General features: G+C 43.4%; 1 protein-coding gene across 1 annotated transcript in view; it reads right to left on the bottom strand.

The window, feature by feature from the left end:
• The window catches only part of CDK13 (cyclin dependent kinase 13), a 45,867-nt gene that overhangs the window by 10,928 nt on the left and 9,162 nt on the right, over nt 1–25,777 (bottom strand). Inside the window, exons 2-7 of the mRNA XM_048510405.1 lie at nt 17,691–18,317; nt 16,243–16,413; nt 14,786–14,925; nt 13,137–13,307; nt 6,744–6,933; nt 1,042–1,098 (exon numbers count right to left, since the gene is read on the bottom strand). Of these exons, the coding sequence (XP_048366362.1) occupies nt 1,042–1,098; nt 6,744–6,933; nt 13,137–13,307; nt 14,786–14,925; nt 16,243–16,413; nt 17,691–18,317 (1,356 nt within the window). The remainder of the gene's footprint in view (nt 1–1,041; nt 1,099–6,743; nt 6,934–13,136; nt 13,308–14,785; nt 14,926–16,242; nt 16,414–17,690; nt 18,318–25,777) is intronic.

A 25,777-nucleotide genomic window follows, 5' to 3' on the forward strand; every position in this document is an offset into this window, starting at 1 on the left:
CTCCCACTTAAGCGAGAAATTCTGCAGCACCTCTGCATCAAGGGCAATCACAGCTCACTACCAAAAGACACAATACCATTATTTGTGCTTAGAAGGAGGCTGCCTGATACGCCCAGGGACACTCCTGCTCTCAGCTTCTGTCCTTCAATGTGAGCAGACAGGCTCAGAGCAGTGGATCATGCAGAACGGGTTAGTTCATGTTTAAAAAACAGCCTTTTTGAATGCAAGAGTGAACCAGGACCCTAATTTTAATGTAAGGGCTGGTGCTGTTACCAGAAGCTTGGCGAATACTGGCTCAGTTTTAGTGAGGCAATGAAGCCGCGTCTTGATAATACCACATCAGACTGCATGTACGAAATGCTTCGGCATCCACGTTAAAAAAACTGGACATACAGAAAACATGCCAAAAAGAGAAAGGCAAGGCAAGGGTAGAATCCTCCTGCTTGACATTCAGCTGCATCTGGGGATGGAATTTTTGCACAGAACAACTTTCTGTCACATAGTCAGGTATGGTGAAGTCCAGACCCAGGTTAATCACCTCAAGGACAACTATGCAAGGACTTGAGGTCTTGATCAGTGAACAGTTTTTGAGCACTGGCACTCCATTTATGTAACGAACCAAAGATTCAAATGAAATTTTATCCAGAGAACCATGTGATATTATTTGCATCTATTCCCCACAATTCTACTAGAGTGATCTGTTCTATCAATTTCAGAGCTTAAACAGTCTACAAAGCAAGCAAATATTAATTCTGTGCCCCTGCAAGATCCTTTGTTTTAGTTTTACAAAGGTAACAACTCAGAATACAAAATATCTCCAATCTTAATGGAATTGTATCATTGCTTCACATAGAGAATAGGTTAACTTGGTGTGAAATTAGCCAGCCTACGTCTGCTGTTAAAATCATGTACATAAGCAAAGCACTTGAAGGGATTAAAAATTTAGTGATTAGAACAGAATTTTAAATATGTTTATGAAATATTCCTCAGGGAATGCCCACAAACTGCAAACATATTGCTTTTTAATAACACTTGTCTTACCTCTCCTCTGAGCTATACAGCCGGGCAAGCCCAAAATCTGCAAGTTTGATCTGCCCTCTAGTGGAGAGAGTAAAGATTTTACACACTTTTTAAAAAAATAAAAAGAACAATTAGATCAATTGTCTGCTGTCAGGACATAATTCTTAATTGTGTAAACAGCTATTTTGTATGCTTCACAGTGTTTAGCTAGGCATGCAGAAATTACATTGGAAAATAAAGGATGTAAGAAATCTCGCTTGCTAGTACAAATGTTGTAAATTAAATGCAACATTTATTTTAGCACACAACACAGTACAGGGATTAGATGCCATTCTGAGCTACTCTTTTTACTTCTCAGTGTGTATCTTTTTTGTGACATTAACTAAGATTTTCATTAGCGCATCTGCAATTTAATGTATTAAGTGTATAAATTGTTTTTCAAATTTGCTCCCAAAGCAAGAGTGAAACAACTTTCAGAACAATGAATTTTTTCTTAGCAAAAATAGTATGAAAAAGCAAAAAACAGGATTAACTCCAGAAAACAAGGCAAAACAAAACCACTTTTGCTTCCACAAAAAATGTTTTCCCAATCCCAAAGTCTCCCAGAATAAGATGTGGGGCTGGCTATGGGAATAAAGAGAGCTACACAGGATCCCACAGTGCACAGAAGGGAAAGGAAGGGGGAAGATCCACTTCCACATGCACCCCATTACCACAAGAAATCTGTGTGAATTGAGAGTTCCTCTGTAGCACTGCCAAATGCCCAAGAATATGCACATGCTACTTGACAATACACAAGGCATGCACACCAGAGTAGGTCCCTTCTATTAGGCACCAAGCAAGGCTCCTAACTTTGCTGAAGAGAGTTACAAGATCCAGCCTGTTAACAGTGGAGGAAAACCTAAGGCTTGCTCCTGTATTCCATTGTTTGTGGACACTGAATGCAACTGAATCTAAGCAAAGAACGACCCATTGGATACTCACCGTGAAGGGGTCTTCTCCTGGGTGGATGTAGGCCATCTTGTTTGGGTTTGCTTCCAACGGTCTTTGAAGAGGCAGGAAATATCTGTCGGTCACTTCCTGTTAGCTGAAGCGGCCATCTTAGACCCCAGTATCTGACGTAGCCGAGTAATAACTGACACAACGTTAACAACAAACAGATAGAACACACATACAACACCAACTGCTAGAAGTGACCGAACCATTAAACTGTAAAAACTAAGTCATGAGCTCTGTCAAGGTCAGTTCACCCACTGACATCTGCTGAACTACCGAGAACCACGGCCTCCTCGACCAGAAGAAGGCCACGAGGATCATCTCCCTGCGCTGTTGCTGGACCCGTCTGACCAATCTGGACAACACCGGCAGGGGAGGTAAGGCATAAAGCAACCCCGGTGGCCAGGGAACTGCGAGGGCATCCGTGTCCCAGGCCCGATGGTGATGGAACCTGCTGATGAAAACTGGAACCTGAGCATTCTCCGGGGTGGCAAAGAGGTCGATGACTGGAGAACCCCACCTTGTCACCAGGCATTGGAATACTTCCCTGTTGAGAGACCACTACGAGTGTGATATTCTGTTCCTGCTCAGCCAGTCCGCTTCCATATTTAGACACCCCCGGACATGCTCGGCCCAGAGAGAGACCAGGTTGCTCTCGGCCCACCGCAGGATCTTGAAGGCCTCCCTGTGAAGATTGGATGACCGAGATCCTCCTTGGTGGTTGAGATAGCACTTTGCCGACATGTTGTCTGTATGGATGACTACGTGGGAGTTGTGAATCGTGTGCTGGAACTGTCGAAGCGCTAGGAATATTGCCTTGACCTCCAGGAAGTTGATAGGAGCTTGGGCCTGTAGGTTGGACCAGAGACCCTGGGCTATACGTGTGTCGAGCTTGGCTCCCAAGCCGCTGAGGCTGGCATCCGTGTAGATGTGAAATTGTTGCGACGGTGCGAACACCTTCCCCTTGGAAAGATTGTTCTGACAAGTCCACCATTTCAGGCCGAGGCGTACGGAGGGGGAGATGACCAAAACCTGAGGATTTGAAAATTATCTGCCTGGCAAAGGGCCGAAGAAAGGTCTGCAAGGTTCTCGCATGCACCCTCTCCCACTGGATGAGATCCATGGTAGAGAGGAGGAGGCCCAGGAGACTGGCTAGTTGAAGGAGCGTGGCGGAGCGGGCTGCTAGCACCTGCAATGTGGCCTTCTGGATCTTCTGCACCTTGGGGCTGGGGACGAATAAAGTGCACGCCGTGGTATCAATCGAGGCTCCCAGATGTTCCATTCTCTGAGAAGGGGTGAATACGCTCTTCTCCTGGTTGATGACGAACCCGTAGGACGAAAGGAGGTTCTGGACTAGGACGACATCCTGGGCTGCCTGGCTGTGAGATCTGGACCAAATCAGGATGTCGTCCAGGTGCCTGCAGACGGAAGAAACGGTGGATCCCCTGTTGCCTCAGGAATGCGATGGGAGCCACAAGGACCTTGGTGAAAACCCGGAGTGCCGGGGGTAGGGCGGTATACAAAACCCAATAATAAACAAATGCTGGTCCAGTCCTCTATCGAGAACCGAAGGTAGCGGCAGTGGATCAGGTGGATGGGGACGTGCAGGTAGGCTTCTGCTAGGTCCAAGGAGGTGAGGAAATCTCCCTGCTGTATGGCAGCAACCGTGGACCGAAGGGTCTCCATGTGGAACCGGAAACGTCGAAGAAAAAGGTTGACATGGCGCAGGTTGAGAATGGCCCTGACATCCCCGTTCTTCTTCAGGACCGTGAAGAAGTGTGAGTAAACTCCTCTGCCCCTCTAGTCCCTGGGAACTGGTTCAATGGCTCGGATGGAGAGGAGGTATTCCACCACCGACTGCAATCGATCCCTCTTCTCCTGCTGGGAGCTGCCTGCAGACAGAAGAAATCTGTCCCTTGGCAAGTGACGAAACTCCAAGGAGTAACCGTATGAAACGATCTCTAGTGTCCAAGAGTCCACATGTAGACCTGTCCTGAGATGGCGAAAGAACAACAGCCGCCCGCCAACCGGAATGCTCTTGCAGTCACACCTTGCTGGAGCCTCCGTTGTTTTGGTATTGGATCCAGCCCAGAAGGATTTTCCCTGTCTGCCCTGGCTGCAGAAGTCGAACCTCTTCCAAAAGGAAGACGGCGGTGCCCAGTTGGATCTATTGTCATCCCAGCTGGGACAAAAGGAGGAGTGGAATTTACGAAAGGCCGGCTTGGGTGCGAAGCGGGGTTTGTCAGACCGAATGAGCTAGGCATGGTCTTCCTAATGTCCTTGGTCTGAACCAGGATGCGGTCTAGCTCCGTGCCAAAAAGAATTCCGGCCTGGAAATCGAAGCCGGCCACCACATTCTTTGACTGCGTATCTGCGAGCCAGGGTTTGAGCCAAAGGACCCTGCAGATCACCGAAGAGGTGACCATGGTTCTGGAGGATGTAAGAAGTGCGTCTAGGGAAGCATCGGCTAGAAAAGAAACTGCCATGAGCACCCTTTCTGTTCCCTCCCTGACCTCCCTGTCCTGGGGTGGGATGATGGAAAGGAGCTTCTTAAGCCAGACAATGGTGGCTCTGGCCACCGAGGCAGAAGGGGCAAGGATCCTATGTAACATGGCTAGGCCCTCATGCACTCTGCGTAGCAAAACCTCAGATTTTTTGTCCATGGGACCCTTGAGATTTCCCTGGCCGTCCCTGTGGACAAGACCCTCCGAGTGCAAGGCCGAAACTGGACCATCAATTAACGGGGTCTTTAATAAATTGGAAAGGTGGTCGGGACCTACATAAAGCTTTTTGTAAGCTGAGGGAAACCCTTTACCGGAGGCTGGGTCCAACCACTCCTTCTTGATCTTTCTTTCAATGGATTCAGGGAGGGGGAAAAAAAATTTTGCGCCTCCTCTTCCACCGGAAATATGGAAGGAGTCCCTTTGGGCAGCCCTTGATGGGCTTGGTGAAAGAGGAAGCCTCCTTAGCACCAGGTTCCTCCGTTTCTGCAGAGTCTCTGAGGTCCAGAGCCAAAATGGTCTTGGCCATGAGGGTGGCTAGGTCCTCTAGTTTAAACAGGTGTTGGGAATGCTCAGGGGCCTCTTTAACTTCCCCCTCTGGTTCTGAAAAGTGTTCAGAGTCCAGATCTACCTCGCCCTCACTGACATCGCTTATGGTGGAATATGGGGAATCATAACAAGACCTGTCCCCGAAGTCTCTCCTGGGAGACCTGGATCTGGCTCTAACCAGGGAGGAGGATTCTACCCCGGCGTATCTGCCGACCTCCCTTCTAATGGAGGCATTCATGAGAGCCACTAGTCTGTCAGGAGTGAAATTTGCCCATTCGGAGGGCAGGCCAACCACCCTCCCTCCAGCGCTCCCAGCCATATCGGCCTCTTGCCTGCCAGATGGTCCCTCTGAATGGCCGCTGTGAACCTCCGTGGAACTGCCCACCAGAGCGAGGAGTCCCGGGAATGACACAGCGACTGGAGAACACGGTGGGGAAATCTCCACACGGCGCTCCAAAAAGTGGCTTTCCGCGCTGCTGCTCCAACTGCCATGGCGTCGCACGCTCGGCTCCGCCGAGACCGCGCACCTTCGCCTCCTTCCTCTGGGCAGTTTGTCCCTGCTGCCAGATGCACAGCCGGACTGAGGGCGAGACGGAGAATCGCTCCTTTCAGCCCTGTGGCTGCTCGTGGAGGAGTGGAAGAGTCTAGCTGATGCCCTGGTATTCTCAGCGGCAGAGTGGCAGAACTCTTGATGGGAGGGCGCTGTAGCCATATTCCCTCAGGAGCGGGCTGTTTTGGCGGGAAGGGGAAAGGAGCCACAAACACCAAAAACGCCACAAACGAAGACTCAAAGAGGGCAACCAGAAGACAAACTAGACAAAAGACGCTCAATCACACACTGGTCACAATAGGAAGCCCAAAAGTGAGCGAAGACTCAGAACTCACGACGAACACTGCTCTCTTCGACAAGGCAGGAAGGTACTGGGGTCTAAGATGGTCGCTTCAGCTAACAGGAAGTGACCGATAGATATTTCATGCCTCTTCAAAGACCGTTGGAAGCAAACCCAAACAAGATGGCCTACACCATCCAGGAGACTATAAGAACTACCCTGCTGGATCATAACAACAGCTCGCCTAGTTCAGTAAGTCTATAAGCAGGATATGAAAGCAACATTTTCCCCATACAGTTCCCTTCCCTTCCCACCCCTTCCATTCTTCCCTGCATCCGCTACTCAAGTTGTACTAATGCTGAATGGAGAGGTTCCACTTAGGTGCCACAGTTGCTCAGAGTCAGATCATGTGCTTTGCTTTGAAGAAAACACTCCTACAACAGTGATTTCCTGTTTTTGTTGTTGTTTTATATTACTCAACTGATAGCTACAATAGCTAAAAATGTCACAGAATGTTACACAAACAAAACTTTTAAGTCATTTTACTAGGCTACAGCAAGGGCCAATTCACCTCCTACGTTTCTTGCAATAATGTAATGGGTTGAAAAGTATGTTCACACCACCTACTGTATCACTGGCTCACTGGCAACAAGACAACCTGAACTGCTTTTCAAATGAGACAAAGTACATTTTTAAACAACAGACTTTTCAGACAGAGGGACTGCTCTCTGTGCAGGAAATGCTAACCTGTGAAGCAGACGTCAAGGAATGGCACTTGGGGAAAGCAAAATCTGCCTATTAGAAAGAAGGTGTGAACTATTCTGAACTGCTGAATCGGGACACATACCTGTTGTTTAGTAAGATATTGGAGCACTTAATATCCCTGTGCAAGAAATTCTTCTTATGGCAATAATCCAAGCCTTCCATCAACTGTCTCATGAAGGATTTTATATGATTTTCATCAAAATGAACCAAGCCAGATTCCAGGAGTCCCATCAGGTCATGATCCATATATTCAAATACAAGGTAAAAGGCGCCTGGGGGGACATTTGAATACTTGATTTTAGAGTACATCCACAGTGGACTTCACACATTTACCATGAATTAATGAATTCCCTGCATCTAAATCAGGGGTCTGCAACCTGTGGCTCTCCAGATGTTTATGGACTACAATTCCCATCAGCCCCTTCCACCATGGCCAATTGAATTCATATAAAAACATTTTACTGAATTAACACCAAACACACAAAACATTTGCTATTGCAGTATCCAGAAGCTGAGTCCACTCACAGAAACACATTCAGTGCAGAAACACATCAGTTCCATCAGCAGCCTTTAACTAGTTACAGAAAGCGACGACTGTAGCTTGGCTGTTCAACTGTACTATACTGAGAAAGAAATTCTGAATACTTTCTCAACCTGCTTTTTAAAAAGTGAGTTCAGTCTCCCATTAGCTGTCCTGAAGCAGCTACTTTGGATGGACACTCCATGGCACTGATGAAATCAGTTCTGATTCACAAAAGCTTATGACGGAATAAATTCTGTTAGCCTGTCACGATGCTACTGGGACTCTCATGTGATGCATCAATTGTGGATTCTACAATTAATCGATTTGAGAAGTTCTTCCAGTCCTATAAATTTAAAGGCTGCCAGTTGTAAAATTGTTTAATGCATACTGTAAGCCAATCAAGGGGGGAAAAACCAAGGGGACCGAGGCAGTGGTACAATTCATGCAGCCTTGAGAACACAGAACGTTGCCAAGGAACACAAGAAATGTACATAATTCCTTTAAAATTAATATAACCCTTACAACCCTTTCCCCCGATTATTTATAGCAGTTATCCATACTGTAAATAGTATTAAAATTAATATTAGACTTCCACAAATACTCTAAAAACAGCTTACAAAAGATTTTACAATTGAATAACATTAACACACACACAAAAATAAAAGCCAGCATAGTGATACAAAGCACAACTGATAAATATAGAGCGCATCAAACCTAGAAGGTGCAATTTTACATAAAGTACTGATGACAAAGGCTCACAATAAGGCTTCTGCTGAATAAATATAGGGTTGGAAAAATGGCCACAGCTGGTGCAGAGATATTATGACTAATTCAGGATTCAGAGCTCTTCAATCTTCAGCAAAATAGACCTCTCTCATGGTTATTACATTTGGAATTTGGTTTACCGATGTCTTTGCAAAAATGTGACTAGTCAAGCTCATGTTTTGATCAACTGAAGAATGAGTTTGCAATTCCAGATGAGCAGCATTGCAAATAATTTCACGTATGTGCAGTGACTATATTTGACACGGTATCTGGTCGCATAGCTGCTAATTACTATGTTATCATCTTCAGATGACTCCATGAAAAGTTAGGTTGTATTTCCTGCTTTTGCGCCTGCATAGCTGGGGGCAGTCACCAGCCAGCAGCCCAAGCGCCTTTCCTTTTTCTTTTAATGTTCATTTCTCAACAACGCATTCTTCAACGGCTAGAAGAATCTTGGTCAAATTCATTTCGGTTTCTTCGGCTTGAGAATTTCATCTCTGAATCAACACACAAGGAGTGCTAACTGAGAGTAGGTTGAAGATGGAATTGACAAATGTTTTCTAACGGTTACGAAAACCTTGCTCAGTTTCATTTTGAGTGCAGGTCTCCAGGGGAGCTTAGAAATTTGAAATGATCAGGCTATCTTAGCCACTGACGTGCTCGTCGTTGAAGAATGCAGAAGCCAAAGGAAAGCAAGGATTTCTGCCTGCAGAAGGCATATCTCTAATTAAGTAGCAACCTGTTTTGTAAGTTAAAATGTGTGTGTGTGTTTTTTAAGACAGAATAGTTTTGGGGAGGGAATACCCATGTCAAAGTTTCATGTAACATGCTGATCCAGTTCTGAGTTGTTGTTTTTTGTTGTGTGCAGGAGGCTTTGCTTAGTGTTTGGGGGTGCTTATCACAATCTGTGATCTGCTTGTGATCCAAAGAACCATCCTTATATGGAAGGTTCCTTATATTGGAAATCCATGATGTTTGAAATGGTTCAAGATGTCTCACTGACAGTGGCATGTGCAGTCATCTTCATTGCTGCAACTATTCATTAGCTGCAGGCAGAAGAAGAGCTGACTTGTGTTTCTTGGAGAAATCTCTTGTTCATAAGGGGAAGCGGCTTGTGCCCTGAACTGGCTAGGCATTTTGCATTTCTGAAATGGTGTGCTTTGATATTGTTTGTGAGACTGGCTAATAGCAGAAGGATAGAGATCGTAGGTCGAACCAGGGGAGCGGATGGTTAAGTTTTTGGAAGAAACAAAAACTTTTTAGTAGATGTTTTGGTTGCATTGATGGCATATTTTTCATACTTTTAATTATCTTAATTTTAAAAATATATTATTTATACCCTCTTTCTGCTTGTGGCTCAAGTCAGCTTACTATTCCAAGACAGAAAAAATACCAAAAAATTTTTTTCAAACCTTTTAACTGCCCTCTCCAAGAAAACATTTGCAAAGTAAAACAGCTTTACAGAGCCCTACTGCAAATGGTGCCCCTTATTATCCCAGGAACTTTGTTGTACTATAGAGGGAGAACAGGTTCTTTTGCATGCCAAACAGGCTGCCTTAAGCTAGAGAATGGTAACTGCAAAATGACATTTGGTGCATGGGGAATGTATGGGAAACAAATGGTCCTTCTGCTATGGAAGTCCTAGACTCTGAAGGCCTTTACAGATCCTAACCGGTACCTTGAATGGAACTTGGAAACCAACTGTCAGTATAGCTGTTACAAAATAGGTGAGATGTTTTCCCATTCTTTAGATTGTAACAAAACTTGGGCTGCTGCATTTGGAACATGTGGTAATCTCCCAAGTTGTCTTCAAGAGCAGCCCAGCATAGAGCAGGTTACTGTAGTAAACTGCTAGGTCAGCGGTTCTCAACCTGTGGGTCGTGACCACTTTGGGGGTCAAACGACCCTTTCACAGGGGTCGCCTAAGACTCTCTGCATCAGTGTTCTCCATCTGTAAAATGGATAAATGTTAGGGTTGGGGGTCACCACAACATGAGGAACTGTATTAAAGGGTCGCGGCATTAGGAAGGTTGAGAACCACTGTGCTAGGTTAAAGTGTGGCCGGATCAGCTGAGTTTGAGAAAGGAAAAAATCAGCAAACCAAGCACAGATAACATACATGCCATCAACCTGCTTTTCACATAGCAAACCTTGTTGATTACTCTTATCGTTTTTATCCCAACTTTACCCTGGAGGCCAGATTTGGCCAATTTCTAGCAAAATGCTACAAAAATGAGAATGGCCCAGAGATTGAGACCCTACCAGAAAGAAAATTAAAAACGGTATTGTTAAAAAGCCTCATTAGTGATATCTGCAGCTTCTCCCATCCCATAAAACTGGTTTTAACTTCAAACAGGAAGTCTGTCGTAAGCACAGAAGTGACCCCTTCTTCGAAGTCAAGAAAACATAAAATGGGAAAGTGTTTTACATCTTCCTTCATCATCAAATAAATGTTTAATACACATTTTTTCTGTACCACTTCCAGAGCAGGCACAGGGGCCGACAATGAAACTTAATGGCAGACAGAATATTAGGCTATAAACATACATACAGCGTTGAGTCCAAGGAAAAGCTTTCTCCCTCCAAAAGGACACTATGAGATTTCAACACCAAAAAAAGCTATGCCAAAAATTGTGTGACTAAAACCACATGGGACGGCAGCACCAGTAAAAAAGAGAAATCCAGCAAGATTGAGCAGAAAGGTTGGCAGGGAACAAACTCAGCTGTGACACCATCTTAAAATGCTCAAAGAAAATATCACAATAAACCACCATTTCCACAACAGGCACAGATATGGCTTGTTTCTTACCCTCACACCCCAGCACCATTTAAACCAGTCTGTGAAAAAGTTTTAAAAGATTTCACAATACCAGAAGTTTGAATTAAAGGTATTATAAAGCCAACATGAACGACAAAGGAAAGCATCAGTGATGATTAGCCACTAATGCAGCTGTTTTTCAGGGGTTACTCTTCTTACCCCTAAGCATACATCTAAAATGGGGTACGCCCACTGTTTGAATCAACTTACCAACAATTTACATCTCACATTAATGCGCTCCTGGAACAGCTTCTGTCCCACAGCATCACACAGAATGGTATAAAAAAGTATCCTAGCGACATAGTATTCTTCTGGAGCTGTGTTAAGCCCTAGATGATTTTATGTATACCAAATGAGATGTATAAGTGACTGTACTCTGGGGACATTGTTTACTAATGTATTGGAGCCAATGTCCTATAAGGAACAGATTGTCAAGTCACTTTGTTAGGCACCTCCCCCGCAAAAGTACACCTAGGATGAAGCCTTTCCCATTATTTCCAAAGTGCCTTTAGAACTCTAGTTCTGACACCTATGACTATGGCTTTATTTGGACTTTGTTCTTTCCTTACAAACAGTAATGGTAATGCAGGGTCACAACCTGGTGGCTACAGTTATATGTCCTCTCATACAGCTAGCAACTTAAAAAAAATCTCCTCTTCTCTACGTGCCACTTTTGAAACTCTAAGGCATAGGTGTCAAACTCGCGGCCCTCCAGATGTTATGAACTACAGTTCCCATCATCAGGGGATGATGATGGGAACTGTAGTTCATAACATCTGGAAGGCTGCGAGTTTGACACCTGTGCTCTAAGGAGTCTCAAAAATACTTCACAATGCAGCCTAATGTGACATGGCTAGGGAAAAGTAAAAAATTTGGGTCGATATGTTAAAAACACTATATTCCCGCCTCCATTCATGTTCGCAGTACTACTGAATAAAAACATCTTAATGACTATCCAACCGTCAGTGACCGTGCATTCAACAATCTCCAACAGATTTTCCAAGAGTTCTGAGAGACCTGAATAAAGTAACCCATGAACGACAAGAAGAGAAAGACAACTCAGTAATGAAGTGTGTTCTCTGAGGGTTACATGACTGCTGTCAGAGAACCTTTCCTAGCTGCAGGCTTACAACACCCCACTACTAGAAATCTGCTTGATGGCAGAAGAAAGCAACGCATTAAACAGGGACCAGCTTCCACTTCGATTCAAACAACAAAGACTGAAAAACCCTTTAAGGAGTAAAGGCACAGAGTTCCCTTCAAAAACTGCCAAAGATATTCACTTCACTACCATGATGGTAAGCTTGACGCTTTGGAATGAAGTTGAGATTCGCCTTCTGCGAACAAGAAGGGATTGAAGATTTTTATGGCAAATGAAGCAACGACTGACAGATCTTTCCCACAGCCCAAACACACAAAAAGTGCATGGAACATGGCAAACAGACAAGCTAGACCAGAGTTAGCTTCAAAAGCAGCTCAAGAATGATGGCCACACTGTCCTTAAGTCACACAAGGGAAGGGGCAATGTAACTATTCAGATCAATAGCTTTGGTCAGACTGACATTTACACCATTAAACCTTCATGACGATATATTAAAAAGAAGCATTCAAGGAACTGCTTGACAGCGTAATGCTGCCAGTTCTGACTTTATCAGCTCACATTATTTTGATGTGAAATAAAAGCACTAAAAGACTACCACTCCACACACAAAAATTTTTCCCAAATAAAATAAACTGATTTCAATGTATTGTCGAAGGCTTTCACAGCCGGATTCAACTGGTTCTGGAGGGTTTTCCGGACTGTGTGGCAGTGGTCTGGTGGATTTCCACCAGACCATGGCTACACAGCCCGGAAAACCCTCCAGAACCAAACTGATTTCAGTTTATTGATAGAAAATGCAAATATTATTAGACACATCTATACATACTTTTTTCATCCGGGTCTTTGATAGGTTATGTTTGATATGATGCAGCACAGACAATGTTATTTTGTGCAGTAATGCAATCAAGGATTCATACAACTTCATTTTATAGGGGGTAAAATTATAAGGAATTTATTTACTTCTGTTTACTAATTAGAAGGAATTTGTTTACTAATACTAATTGCACCCTTTACACTTGTTAACCAATGCAAATGGTTCTTTCTCCCACCCTGGACATTCCACAGGTATATATGTATATATTCCACTTGCTTTACTACCATCAGATCCACTGAAGATGCCAGCCACAGATGCAGGTGAAACGTCAGGAGAAAATGCTACTGGAACACGGCCATACTGCCCTGAAACCCCACAAGTTATTCTCATTACAACTCTATGAATTATCCATATTTTTTTCACAGCATTGTTTAAAATCACTCATGAGCCTACCTTTGTCTTTCTTGAAATCTAAGGCATCTTCCTTATCAGTCACTATTTCCTTCATATTGATTATGCTTTGGTGAGTAAGTTGTCGAAGAATCTTAATTTCCCGAATAGCTGTAATTGGAAAACCTTCCTTCTCGTTATCCAGTCGTACCTTCTTTAATGCCACCATTTCCCCTGGAGAAGGAAAAAAACATTGCCAAGTGACAGAATGCACTCAAATGAATGTCAGGATATTCTGCAGTTTAATTGTAAAAAAGTATAAGACTAGCAAAGCTCTCTTTCAAACCAGAATATCATTATTAGTTATCATAGCCACTGAATGTACAGCACAGAAATGAAGTTATGAATACTTGACACACCCAAGTTTCAACATTACAATTTGCAAATAAGTTTAAAAAAAAAACACTCAGCCTCTGCAGAACTTCTTCATTTTCTTTTAGAATCTCTGGTATGTTGTAGATTACTATGCAATAAAGCATAATAAAAGAAGCTGTTTTACACACCACTGTCTAGAGATAACCATAATTCCAAAAATCCCTTTAAGACCTGTCTGCTTTCGCTTGATGTTGTGCCCACATTTTTATGCATCCAGTAGAAAAAGCCAGTTTATGGTGTGGAACAGGAACCCAAGTCATTTTAGAGATGAAAGCCTTTGCAACAATGAATCATGTATTCAGAAAGCAGGCTCACCATCACAGTTCCTTCATCAAATCCAGGATCTGAACCTGGTTTCATCAGATCCCGTTTTTGGTTAATGGCCCACAACACGATACATTATTTTCCCCCTACTACTAGATTAATTTTAGCTGAGGTGTTTCTCTGTGCCTTCCATCTGCGTCTCTCACATAAGACAAACCATTAGCCAGTTTTACTCAGATAAATAGTTTTCCATGTGTCACTAAGTTCTTGAAACTATATTAGTTCTACAATTTGTTCTTTTTGCATCATGTCTTTGTACTGGGAAGCCAATGCCTGGGCCGTGTGGATCTGAGCATTTATTTGACCTAATTATATATAGCTTCCTGCCAGAGCATCCAAAATGGTTTGTAATTTAAAAGTGCACACAAGTGCACACACAAAAAATAGAAGAGATCATGCAGGAAAGTGAACAACAAGCAAACACTGTTATAAACTAGGGTTCTGTGGGTTTTCCGGGTTGTATGGTCATGTTCCAGTAGCATTTTCTCCCGACATTTTGCCTGCATCCGTGGCTGGCATTTTCAGAGGAAAACCCGCAAAACCCTAGTAATTCCGTCCGCGAAAGCTTTGATAATACACTGTTATAAACTTTTAGATAATTTATAGAACTGTACCATGGTGACCGGATGGAATTGCCTGTGCAGCAGAAGAGGAAATGACACTGGGTTCCAGAAATTTCAATGGAGGGAACAGTTAACGTATGGATTAATCTTCATATTGCCTTTCCAGAGCCCTGAACTCACATCTGCTCCTGGTGGAATACCAATGCCCATACACACCTTTCTTGGAAAACAGTGGCCTAGCTTGTTGAGGGAGACACTTTACCCATGCTCAGCAACAGACCTGAGGGATGACTTGTAGCTCTGGAGATTTTCATGTATGTTATCTCAACAACAAGAAAAAAACCTGTTCAGCTCCAGTGCTCCAGTGAAAACCACATTTTTTGCGCTTACCTGTATCTTTATCTCTTGCTTTGTAAACTTGTCCGTAAGTGCCTTCTCCAATAATGCCAATGATGTCAAATTTATCGACACAACGTTTCCCCCAGTCAATCTCTTTTTGTTTTGTTTCACCATGGCGTGGTCCACAAATTCTAACAAAGCAATTAACAAAACACTATTTTTATGGCTGGGTTTTCATATTTTCTCCATATAAAGCATGTTCTGTCTTACAGCCCAAGCATCTGTTCAAAAGCAACATGCACTTTCAGTCTAGGCCACAGGTGTCAAACTCGCGGCCCTCCAGATGTTCATGAACTACAATTCCCATCAGCCCTTGCCATAATAGCCAATGCTCATGTTGGGAAGGACTAATGGGAATTATAGTTCATGATCATCTGGAGGGCCACGAGTTTGACGCCCCTGGTCTAGGCAAATATCATTCACAACCTCTCCCACTGGTGATGTCTTTCCTGCGAGATAACTTCACGGTTCTCATAGAATGAAAACAGTACATTAAAGCTTGCATTTATGATACAGTAGAGGAAGAGAGGAAGAGAGAAGAGAGGAAGAGGAAGAGAGGAAGAGAGAAGAGAGTCTGCATGTGAGACATAAAGTGTATCTACTCTTACTGTAAATATTGCTGTAAAGAATGTATTTACTCCTACAACTAATTTCAGAAGGTTATTACATTTGAATCCTTTTTAGTACAACACTGAAAGTCTTGCTGCAAAATTCTAATGATGTCCAGCAATTCATGACCCCAGAGCATGTTTTGCTCCAAAACCTTCCCCCCCCCCCCCATTAGCATGGCAAATAATTTTTTGAAATTGAGGGGATTTTTAAAAAATGATGTGTGATAGTGAACAGAAATTTGCTTTACAGACAAAAAGAAAGTAAGTTTTCTGAGTATGGCTAACCACTTGGACATATAACCAAGCAGCTCCTTGAATCCCAGTCACAGATTTTGAATAGTTCCATTATACATCTGCCAGATGTCTCAATCTTTGTATCTCTCCTATTCTTTCCTTCTTATCAAAAAGCAGCCAGAACCATACAATGTTCTGGAAGAACAGAAAAAGAAAGAAGTGATCTCACAGTAACAGGCATTTTAACAGGCCAAACACACAGTGAAAATGACAGAGCTGGAAAACATTTTGTTGAGAAAATTTACATTTCCAGAACTAAAGCTCAACAAAACAACACACAGCTATAGATGCAAAACAAAGAGGAAAGCCCTGGCATGATGAAAAGCAGTAAATGGAAGAGGACAGTAAAAGATACACGGTAAAAGTATGAAATTATCTTCTTTAGAACTTAAAATCTTAAAAGGTAACTTCAGTATAGGTGGACCTGAGGTAAATAACTAATTTACCTTATTGATTCCATAGAAGACTTTAGTGACTTTAAACTTATGCTATGGTGTATACAACTAGTGCAAAATAGCATGCAAAAGGAAGACACACACGTACTTTGGCCTCTTTTTAATGTGGGGCTGCGTTGGTGTTTTCTTCTCTTCAGGGCTTTGGGACAAATCGTCTCCTCCTGGCAACTCAGGGGGCAGTGGCAGGTCTGCGAGCAGGTAGCGCAATTTCTTCTCCACTTCCTTTTTCACGGCTTTCACAGAAATGCTTCCTTGCAAGCTGCACAGACAAGGAGAAACTTGAAAATCAGACCGGAAAGCCAAGCCAATACGCTTATGTTCTCACTCTGTATGTCTCAATTAGTGTTTTGAAAGACACTGATTTTGGACAGTACGAGGGCTGTACATGGTACTACTCAGTGGCATATTTGCCTAGGGGACATGGGGACATGTCCTCGGGCGCCCCCCAGTGGAGGGCGCAAAAATTTCAGGTTTGTGGGGTTTTTTGTTTCTTTTAGTGTTTTTTCTGTGTTTGGAATGCAGGGGTGCAGTTTTTAGGCTAGCAGCACCAAAATTTCAGGGATTTTTCAGGAGACCCTCCTGATGATACCACCCAAGTTAGGTGAGATTTGGTTCAGGGGGTCCAAAGTTATGGACTCCCAAAAGGGGTGCCCCCATAAAGATACCCTGAAAGTTTGGTGATGCTAGCTTAACAATTGCACCCCTGATAGCAGGCACCCAGATTCTCTTTTTAATCCACCCCCTTCAGCATGGATTTATGGAGAATGTGAGGTCCACAGTTTATATATTGAAAGTGATGCTGTTTCAGGGTGGGGGAGAATCCACCGCAAAACAGCATCATTTTCAATGTTGTTTTAATTGGGGACCCCAGATTCTCCCTTTAAGGTGGATTTAAAAGAAGAATCTGGACTCCCTAGTTTAAACACCATTGAAAGTGATGCTGTTTGGAGGTAGATTCCACTGGAGGTGTTTTGTGAGAGATGATGCTGACATTTGTTTGGTAAATATTTTTGTGGGGGGTGATTTGTGAGAGATTTACATGCTTAATACCCACTCGGCCTGGCTTGGTGCTGTTTCTCAGGCTAACAACCTACCTCATAGGGTTGGTGTGAGGACATAATTAGGAAGGAGACTTGGTGAGGAGAGAGTCATGTATTTTTGCTGGGGGTGGGAGGTGTTTTGTGAGCTGGTGCAAAAAATCACTGTTTGGTCGTGGTGGGGGAGGGTGGCCGCCCATACGGGGGCAGGGGTGCCAAACTCAGGCTTTGTCCCCAGGCTCCAGTTTGCCTAACACCTCTGGTACTACTGGCTGCAACCAGGCGTCTGGGGACTCCCAGAAACATTGAGGGTCAGGATTTGGAGTAGGAACCAGTACAGGTTTTTTTAAAGCCTGCATAAGAGAAGTACTCTTTAGTTACAAAGGAGAAAATATCCTTTCTTTTTTTTAAAAAAAGTCAACCCATTTAGTATTTTCTTAAAAACAAAACAAAATAAAGTCTACAACTTGAATCTGGGCTTTGAAATGTTACGACTCACTTATCTGTGTCTTTATCTTCAGGCAGCATAGGAGGAAGGGGCAAAGGAGGCAGCGTGGAAGTCACCAGTGTAATATTCCGCTCCTTTTCCTTGGGCACTGCACTTTGCGGGTGGGGCTTGTTCTTCTCTTTTACAGCAACAGGCTGTGGGGGCGGCAGAGGCAGGGGCTGCTTTACCGGGGCTGGTTTACTCTCCTTCACCACAGAAGTTTTTTGCTTTACCGTTTTCTCTACAGCCAAGCTGTTCTCTCCCTTTGTCTCTGGAACTGGGACTTTTGTCTTTGTTTTGTCATTTTTCAAGACTGGAGCTCCTGAAGGGGCAGGTGTGTGCTCCGTTTTTAGCTTCTTCTGTTCCTTCAGGTTGTTGGCTGGTGGTTGGGTCACCCCAGCATCAGCATTTCCCTTAGTAGGCGTAGAGGTGTTTGAAGCTTTTACGTTGGCTTTGGCGGCCTCGGCGGCCCTTGCCTTTTTGTTCTTGTTCAACTCTGCAGCCAGGCTACTTTTGAAAGTCAGAGTACTCGGAGAAATACTCGACTGCCGGCTCCTGGATCTTGATAATCTGTGCCTGCTGCGAGATCTGGAGTGCCTTGATGTGTAAGGGCTTCTACTTCGGGATTTTGCTGATCTTCTGCTTAGAAGAGTAAAGATTGAGTCAGAGATTATTTTCTTAAAGCCTACTTCATATATAGCTGACTTACTCTTTGGTGTCATTAAAATCCTGCAGGATAAATAGATTCTTTGCCAGAGTCATTTAGCTAGTAGGAATTTATTTGTCATCAAATCTACCCAACAACTGGGGATATTTAAAAGTTCTGGACTATTTTAAAATCTTGTTCACTATAAGCCTCACTTGGGAGGGTTTCACCTCTAGAACCAGTGCAGCCTCGTGCCGGAATGGCTGCCCACCCCACAGGCAAATGTGCCAGCGAAGGGGACAGGTATAAGGGTGCCCAGGAGTCACATGACCCCAGAAGAAGTTGCAGTTTTCCAGCCCCGGAAGCCCAGGCTGCTGCACTAACATGGCCAGGGACGTTCTGGAGGCATTCCCGGGGGTTACTCAGCTTTCCCTCTGGCTTGGCCTCCTGGGATGCCAGCCCAGGACCTGGACTTACACCATCCTTTTGGGTGGTGCAAGCTCACTGAGCCCAATAGAGGGCTTTTCAGGGGTGGGGAAGGTTTTGTGTGCGTTTTGCTTCCCCGTGCAGCTGAAAAGCTGTCTGGAAGCAGTGGGGAAGCACTGCAGTGGCGCAGTTCCTGGCCACCCCAGGGCTCTGATTTGGGCTGCTCATCTCACATATTATAAGTTTGACTGAAAATTAAGAGCATACCTCAATTTGAAAACCTTATGGACAGAAAATCACCTAAGAAATTGACATTTGCTTCACAGTTGTTTTTAGTACTAAGAGTTTTCATTTTTCATGGACTGCAATTTCAGACTATTTATGTAATGCAATCTTTTAGCTCCCCCCCCCCCAAGATAAAATACTTCAACTTTTGAATAATTGCTGTAACTTCAACTTCAACAGACCTTTATTAGGCCTATCAATAAAAATAAAACAAAATACATGACAGAGCGGGTGTTAAAACAAGACATAAAACTGGACAAAGCATGTAAGGCTGGTAAGGAAGAGGTGATCAAGCTTCCAGTAAGTCTTTGACTTGAGCACTTCTAATAAAAATTCAGCGGTTTTTCCAGTTATCCCGCTGTCGCTTTTATTCAGCAGGTGAATAGTCTTTGTATGCTCCGAACAACTTTTTTTATTCCTTAGATCCGGGACAAGTAGGGAGAGTCTAGGTAACGTGTACCTCGGGCAAGAAAACACAATATGCTCGAGGGTCTCAACTGTATCCTGACAACATGCACATGTTCTTTCTAGAAGTGGAATATTCAACTGTCGGCGCTTAAGAACGGCAGAGGGGAATGTGTTGCATCTAGCTCAAGTAGTGATCCATCTCTGCCTGGACTCTGACAGTTGGGATAGATATTTAGCTGTGAGGCTAATTTCAGGATAGATTCCAAAGTGCAAGGGAGAACAAGATATCCTGACTGCACTCAACAGCAACTGGTATTCCTGGTCCAGTAGCCTTCTTTTTAGGGATAGCCAAATTTAATTTGCAGATTGCATAAAAAAGGTTTCAAAGGAGAGACCTAAAGAGGTTATTTTGGCCTCTATAGATTTCCACCATTCGGAGGATTGCAATTCAGAGAGGGCTAAATAAGTGAGGCTTGAGAGCAGAATTTTAAGGTAATCAGCCACGCTCTGGTTTCCAACAAGTGCTGTCCTGATTTGAGACACAGAACAGCATATGGAACACAGTGGGGTACCCCAAAAATCTTGTAAGGAAATTTGGATTGGACTCTTTCTAATTGCTGTAACCTGCAAAGATTTTTATACAACAGCAAATGAAAGCTATTCACACAAAAAAGAAGGCAAAAAAATCTGGCAGACACAGCAGTTTTATTTTCAGCTGATTTTAAATTGCTTTTGTGTTCAGCCATAAACTTTTAAAAAATAATGTGCATGAAGCTAATAACTATCTAACGAATTAAAGTAAACCTTATAATATTAAAACAATCAATCACTCCAAGGTGACCCAACATCATAAAAGCTATTTTTCTACATACAAGAAAGAAACAAGCAAGAAATTCTTTTTATTTTGAAGATGTAGCTACAAAAGATCACCCACTGTATTGTGGACTTGATGCTGAGTGCCAACGTTTGTAAAGTCTTTACAAATGTTGGGATTCAAACCACAGATTATATGATATAATCACATCTTAAGACAATGTATGTACAGAAAATGTATATACATGTTCTCATAGTTAACAGTTGTAAATTTCCATGGTTGTAAGTCATCACTGTTTGGTAGTAAATCATCACTGTGATGCGGCATATCAAGTAATTAGTAAGTAGTTCAAAGAGGAATAAGGTTGGTAGACTGGTCAGCTGTCTTTGTATTATGTAAGCAGGAGCAAATATATAATGGCGTGATCTTGATGGCCCAGGCTAGTCTGATCTCACCAGATCTCAGAAGCTAAACCAGGTCAGCTGTGTTGCCGAATAGTGGATGGGAAATCCTCAAGGTTGTCCAGGGTTGATAAGAAGAGGGAGGTAACAGCAAACTACTTCTGTTTGTCTCTTGCGTTGAAAGCCCTGTGAGGGATCGGCTGCGACTTGACTATAGTTTCCACCACCAGATGTACAATGACATCAAGAATGCGGCTGCATAAATGGCAATTCAAAACAGTGCCAATAAATATAAAAACAAATCCATTAGGTGTGCAGGCTGCCATTTGAGGGTTTTTTTGTTGCTCTGGAAAGACTACTGCTTTTTAAAAAATAAAGGGCAGGGGATAAATGCAAGCAAATAAATAAATAAACAATACCAAGCTTTTCCCAGAACTGGAAAAATCCTTTTGGACCAGTCAAATGCCCAACCCGAAGTAAAAAACCTGGTTTAAATCAAAAGCTATTAAAATCACTGTTCTAGAGCAATCCACGATGACTTAATGACAGTTCATTCTCAAACACCTTTATTCTCTTCCTTATCAGGAACCACCTCTTTATTGAAATACAGTTACAACTTGATTCTACATTAACTAAAATTTGATTTATGAAAGATTTGTAACAAGGACTATATGTTTCAAGTTGTTGCTACCGTGAGATATTGACACGTATCGATTAACAAAACCATAGACCTATGCAAGACATAACAATAAATTACATGATCAACCATTTTGGTCAACAATTTACAACTGCACAACACATGGCCATCTCAGATCAATTTGTATATCCTTGATTTCTAATATTGCACAAGCACAGAGCAAAAGCCAGCTGATTCAAGGGTTCAGCCAAATGATCTGCATATTTATCTACAAAGTATCTGCAGGTGTACATTTTAAAAGGGCTTAATCATGTCAACAACCTCAATTGTCAATGTCTTCCTCATCTAATGCCTTTAACATTTACAGCTTACTCAAAATTCCTTCACTCAGAAACATTAAAAATTGCAGGTGGCCTCGTTCATCTATAAAAACCGAGTCAGAGCACTGGTCTCTCTAGTTAAGTACTGTGAACTCTGAAGGGCAGCAGCTTTCCTGAAGCTCAGTCAGAACTTTTCCCAACACTGGCTACTCGTGGTCCTTTACCTAGTGAATGGGGTCATCTGCCGACACACAATATGCCCTTTCAGGGTCTGCAACCTGCGGCTCTCCAGATGTTCACGGACTACAATTCCCATCAGCCCCTGCCACCATGGCCAATTGGCCATGGTGGCGAAAAATGAACTGCGGAACATATCTGTGAGCGTGAACCCTTCTACACTAAACTATGGCTTGTCATCCGCAGAAATAGTATAATACCTTTTATTAAGACCAATGTCACAAAATAGCATGTGTTCACGTTTTCTAGAATTCTTTATCAGGTTGGATGTTGCAACACAATAGTAGGATAGAACGTGTCCTTTTCCCAGTCTCAGCCCCACTTTTCTGAACCAAAGCAACCTGATAAATGGAGGAAAGAAATGTGTCAGGACATGATTCCCTTCCCGCCCACTTGCTGTAGTGAACAGCCAACCTGAGGAAGATTTCTGAAGAACCTGTAATAGTAGCTGAGCCTAATAAAATAATGTTAATTATTGCACCTTTTGGATTACCCCATCCAGAGCTTATTCGGAACATGTATGTTGCAACATACTTAACAGTAATCATGAACCTTTTTGAGATAGTGGACACCTGTGGAATTCCAATACACTGGGGTGGGTGCAGCCACAAAATAGCTGCTGCAGTAAGCAGAGCCAGCCATAGAATGGCTGCCAAAGCCTACCTTCAGTCACACAGTGAAAATCTTTGTGCTGTGGTGGCAGCTGTTGCAATTAAAAAAAATTGCAAAGCCAATCAAATCTCCAATGGCCAACCAGAAATCATGCTGGGCAAAAGCCCCACCTACTTTCTAAACACACTTGGTGAGAACCAGGAAAGGTGTTGGTAAGGGTGACACCCACAGATATCGCACTGGGGAATCCTGCTCTATACAGTATGAGGCTAGGACATTTTAAGGATCATCACTCTCACATGGACATGCCTAATTATGTCTGAAATTTACTGGAGGCGATTATAAGCCATGCAGGAGCTATGGCCATACACTAAGAGAGCTTTACGGGACATAAAGGAAGTCCTGTTCTCTTCCTTCCCTGTCAGCACACTACACTATTATGAGAATTTTGAGGACCTGTGCATACCTTCCCTGTAGATTTGGAAGGAGGGACCTTCAGCACTTAGGCCTCCAATTCCACATAAAGTGCTGGTGCATGCACCAATGGAAGTGAAGGAGTTGCATAGTGTCTCATCTTTATGGTGCTCTTCTAAATGTAGCAGTATCATGTATGCAGTTTTAACGCTTTGTAAATAAAGAACTTTGTTCTTGAGAACTTGTGTTATAATGTGGAATATAACATTTAAAAACAAAAGCCGTTGATATTTAGCAAACAAAACTGAATATCATGGAAGATCAGAACTATACTTATCTGGCCAAAAGCCTCCCTCTCCCTCCCAAATATAATTTCTGAAAAGCAAAGCTGCACTGCCGATCAAAAATAAATGCAAAAGGTAAGAACAATTTTAAAACCTACTACTTCTTTTTAAAGAAAGACTAGTGTGGGCTTGTTAGCCATTTTAGTTCTGTTTGTTTTTAGTATACGGAGGCAACTCAGATGGGTCAAATTTATTAAAACTGAAATCATAACTTCCACTACTTTGGCAATACGCTCTAATTTTATTTTATAAAAATCAAGCTAAACCACTCTGGCATTATAATATAATGCGTTGTAAGAATGGGACTCAAACATGTGTACATGGCAAAATCAGGATACAATGCAGAGATCAGTTCCTACAGCATTCGTTGTGACTTGCGTAAAATCAGATTCCATGTGACTGAGAGCTATTACACTGAAATCACTGGGAATTGGTTGGACGGTGACCAACACTTGCAACGCAAGCTAATATTTCAACAGGAAGGGCTGCAGAGGAACAACTTTCCTGCCTTCCCCAGCAGCCACTTATCACGGAAATGGTGATGCCACAGGCTGAGACACCCACATGGACTAGAGCCACGCAAAATGAGTACTGCTTTTTGCATCCGAACAACCCCTCCTGCCAACGGAATGCTTCTAGCTGTGGCAGAAAGGAGGCGTATGATCCAGCCCAAAGTACTTTATACACTTGTGGGCTGATTCATATAGACGTAAGCAATTTTAGATTCCAAGCTGTCCTTTAACCAACATGCTCAAGAACAACGCCATTCTCTTTCGTAAGGCAAAGCTAATACGCAAATGATTTTCAAAAATCAAGTTCACAAATCAGATCAAGCAGATTAGATATAACAATGTTAAATCAACATCAGCAGAGAACAACGACAAGCACAGTACTGTGCTAGTACATCAGAACACTTCTACTTATAGCAGTGATGGCGAACCTTTTTGAGACCGAGTGCCCAAATCGCAACCCAAATCCCACTTATTTATTGGAAAGTGCCAACCCGGCAATTTAACCTGAATGCTGAGGTTTTAGTTTAGAAAAAACTGGTTGGCTCCCTCTTCCTCCGCCCCACCCACTCGAGCAGGGGCCAGCCTGCTCTAGCCTCCAGCAAGTCCCACGCGCACCGCTCTGTGCCTCTCTAGCATCTCTGCCTCCTCTGCGCGCCCCTCCCCCCCCAGGCAGCAGCCACCCGGAGCACAGGCACCAGGTTCACCAGCCGAGTCCTCCCTGCTCACCATGGTGCGCGTACATCATGCTCAGTGGCCCAGGTCAGCCTAGATGTGTGTGTGTTGGGGGGTGTTTTTCCACCCCCCCCATATGACGAACTCTGTGTGCGCGTGCCCACAGAGAGGGCTCCGAGTGCCACCTCTGGCACCTGTGCCATAGGTTCACCATCACTGACCTATAGCAAGGATCAGGTGGCCAAGATACAGCCTTCTCTTACATTATTGCACCAGTTATCATCCATGGGAATGCCCCTAGTTCAGGGGTAGGGAACCTGCGGCTCTCCAGATGTTCAGGAACTACAATTCCCATCAGCCCCTACCAGCATGGCCAATTGGTCAACAATGAAGAGGTAAAGAAAACAGATTTTTCAAAAGTAGAACACTTTTTTTAATGCACTACAAAGCATCTCTGGGTGGGTCTTCCCACTAGAAACTCAATTTATGACTGGAATATGGTTACCTTAAATGTTACAGAACTCTATACAAATAAACACACTATCATTCTAGTTTTGATACTTTAAGATACATCCTGTGTATTGAATAGAAACAGTGATGTAGTTATTTATGTGGGAGTTGGGAGTTGCCCTCCATTTCATTCCAACAATTCACCTTAGATGACACAGCAGAAGGACAATCGATCTGGCACACTCAGGGCACTCCCAGGTGAACTTCAGCATCAGTGGTGTAACATTTATTGCCACCAATTGCCACCCACAAGTTTGGGGATATGGGGAGAATAACTGAGGGAGGGCAAGCTGAAAAGTACACCTACCGAGAGACCACTGTTGGTAAAGAATGTGACAAACCCAAAGAGACTGTTTGCAAGAATTCAGGGTACAGAGAAATCAGTTGTCATGGTGAATCCTCTACCAACCGCCAAATGTGAGACAGAAACATCAAACACTCTCCAACCCACAAGCAAAATTCCTGAGTGACAGCCCCACCTTCATAAGTGTGAAGGCCCCTCAAGATGTACAGGTTACTGCTGAGTGGCTGAGTGGACTGTTAAGAATCACTTTCTTAGACAACAAAGTTGCACTTACCTGTGGCAGTTGTCCACTGAATGTTCTTTTGAGCAGGCACACATGAAATTGCACAGGTGCAGGCCAACAAGGGAGATTCAACCTGTAAACCTCCTGGAAAGATGGAGTGCTTCCTTCTCTGCCCAGCCTCATGCCAGAGGCACTTCCCACCCAAAAGGTCCTGTGGCAGAGGGGGAGGGAGTGCTCCTTCCTCAGCTCTCCTTTTGGTGCTGTGGAGCAATAAATGGTTTATATACAGGAGTCCGCAGCGGGGAAAGGAGGGAGGGGCGTGTGCCTGCACAGA

This window comes from Sphaerodactylus townsendi, linkage group LG11 (assembly GCF_021028975.2).
Source record: "Sphaerodactylus townsendi isolate TG3544 linkage group LG11, MPM_Stown_v2.3, whole genome shotgun sequence".
In the NCBI taxonomy this organism is placed as follows: Eukaryota; Metazoa; Chordata; class Lepidosauria; order Squamata; family Sphaerodactylidae; genus Sphaerodactylus; species Sphaerodactylus townsendi.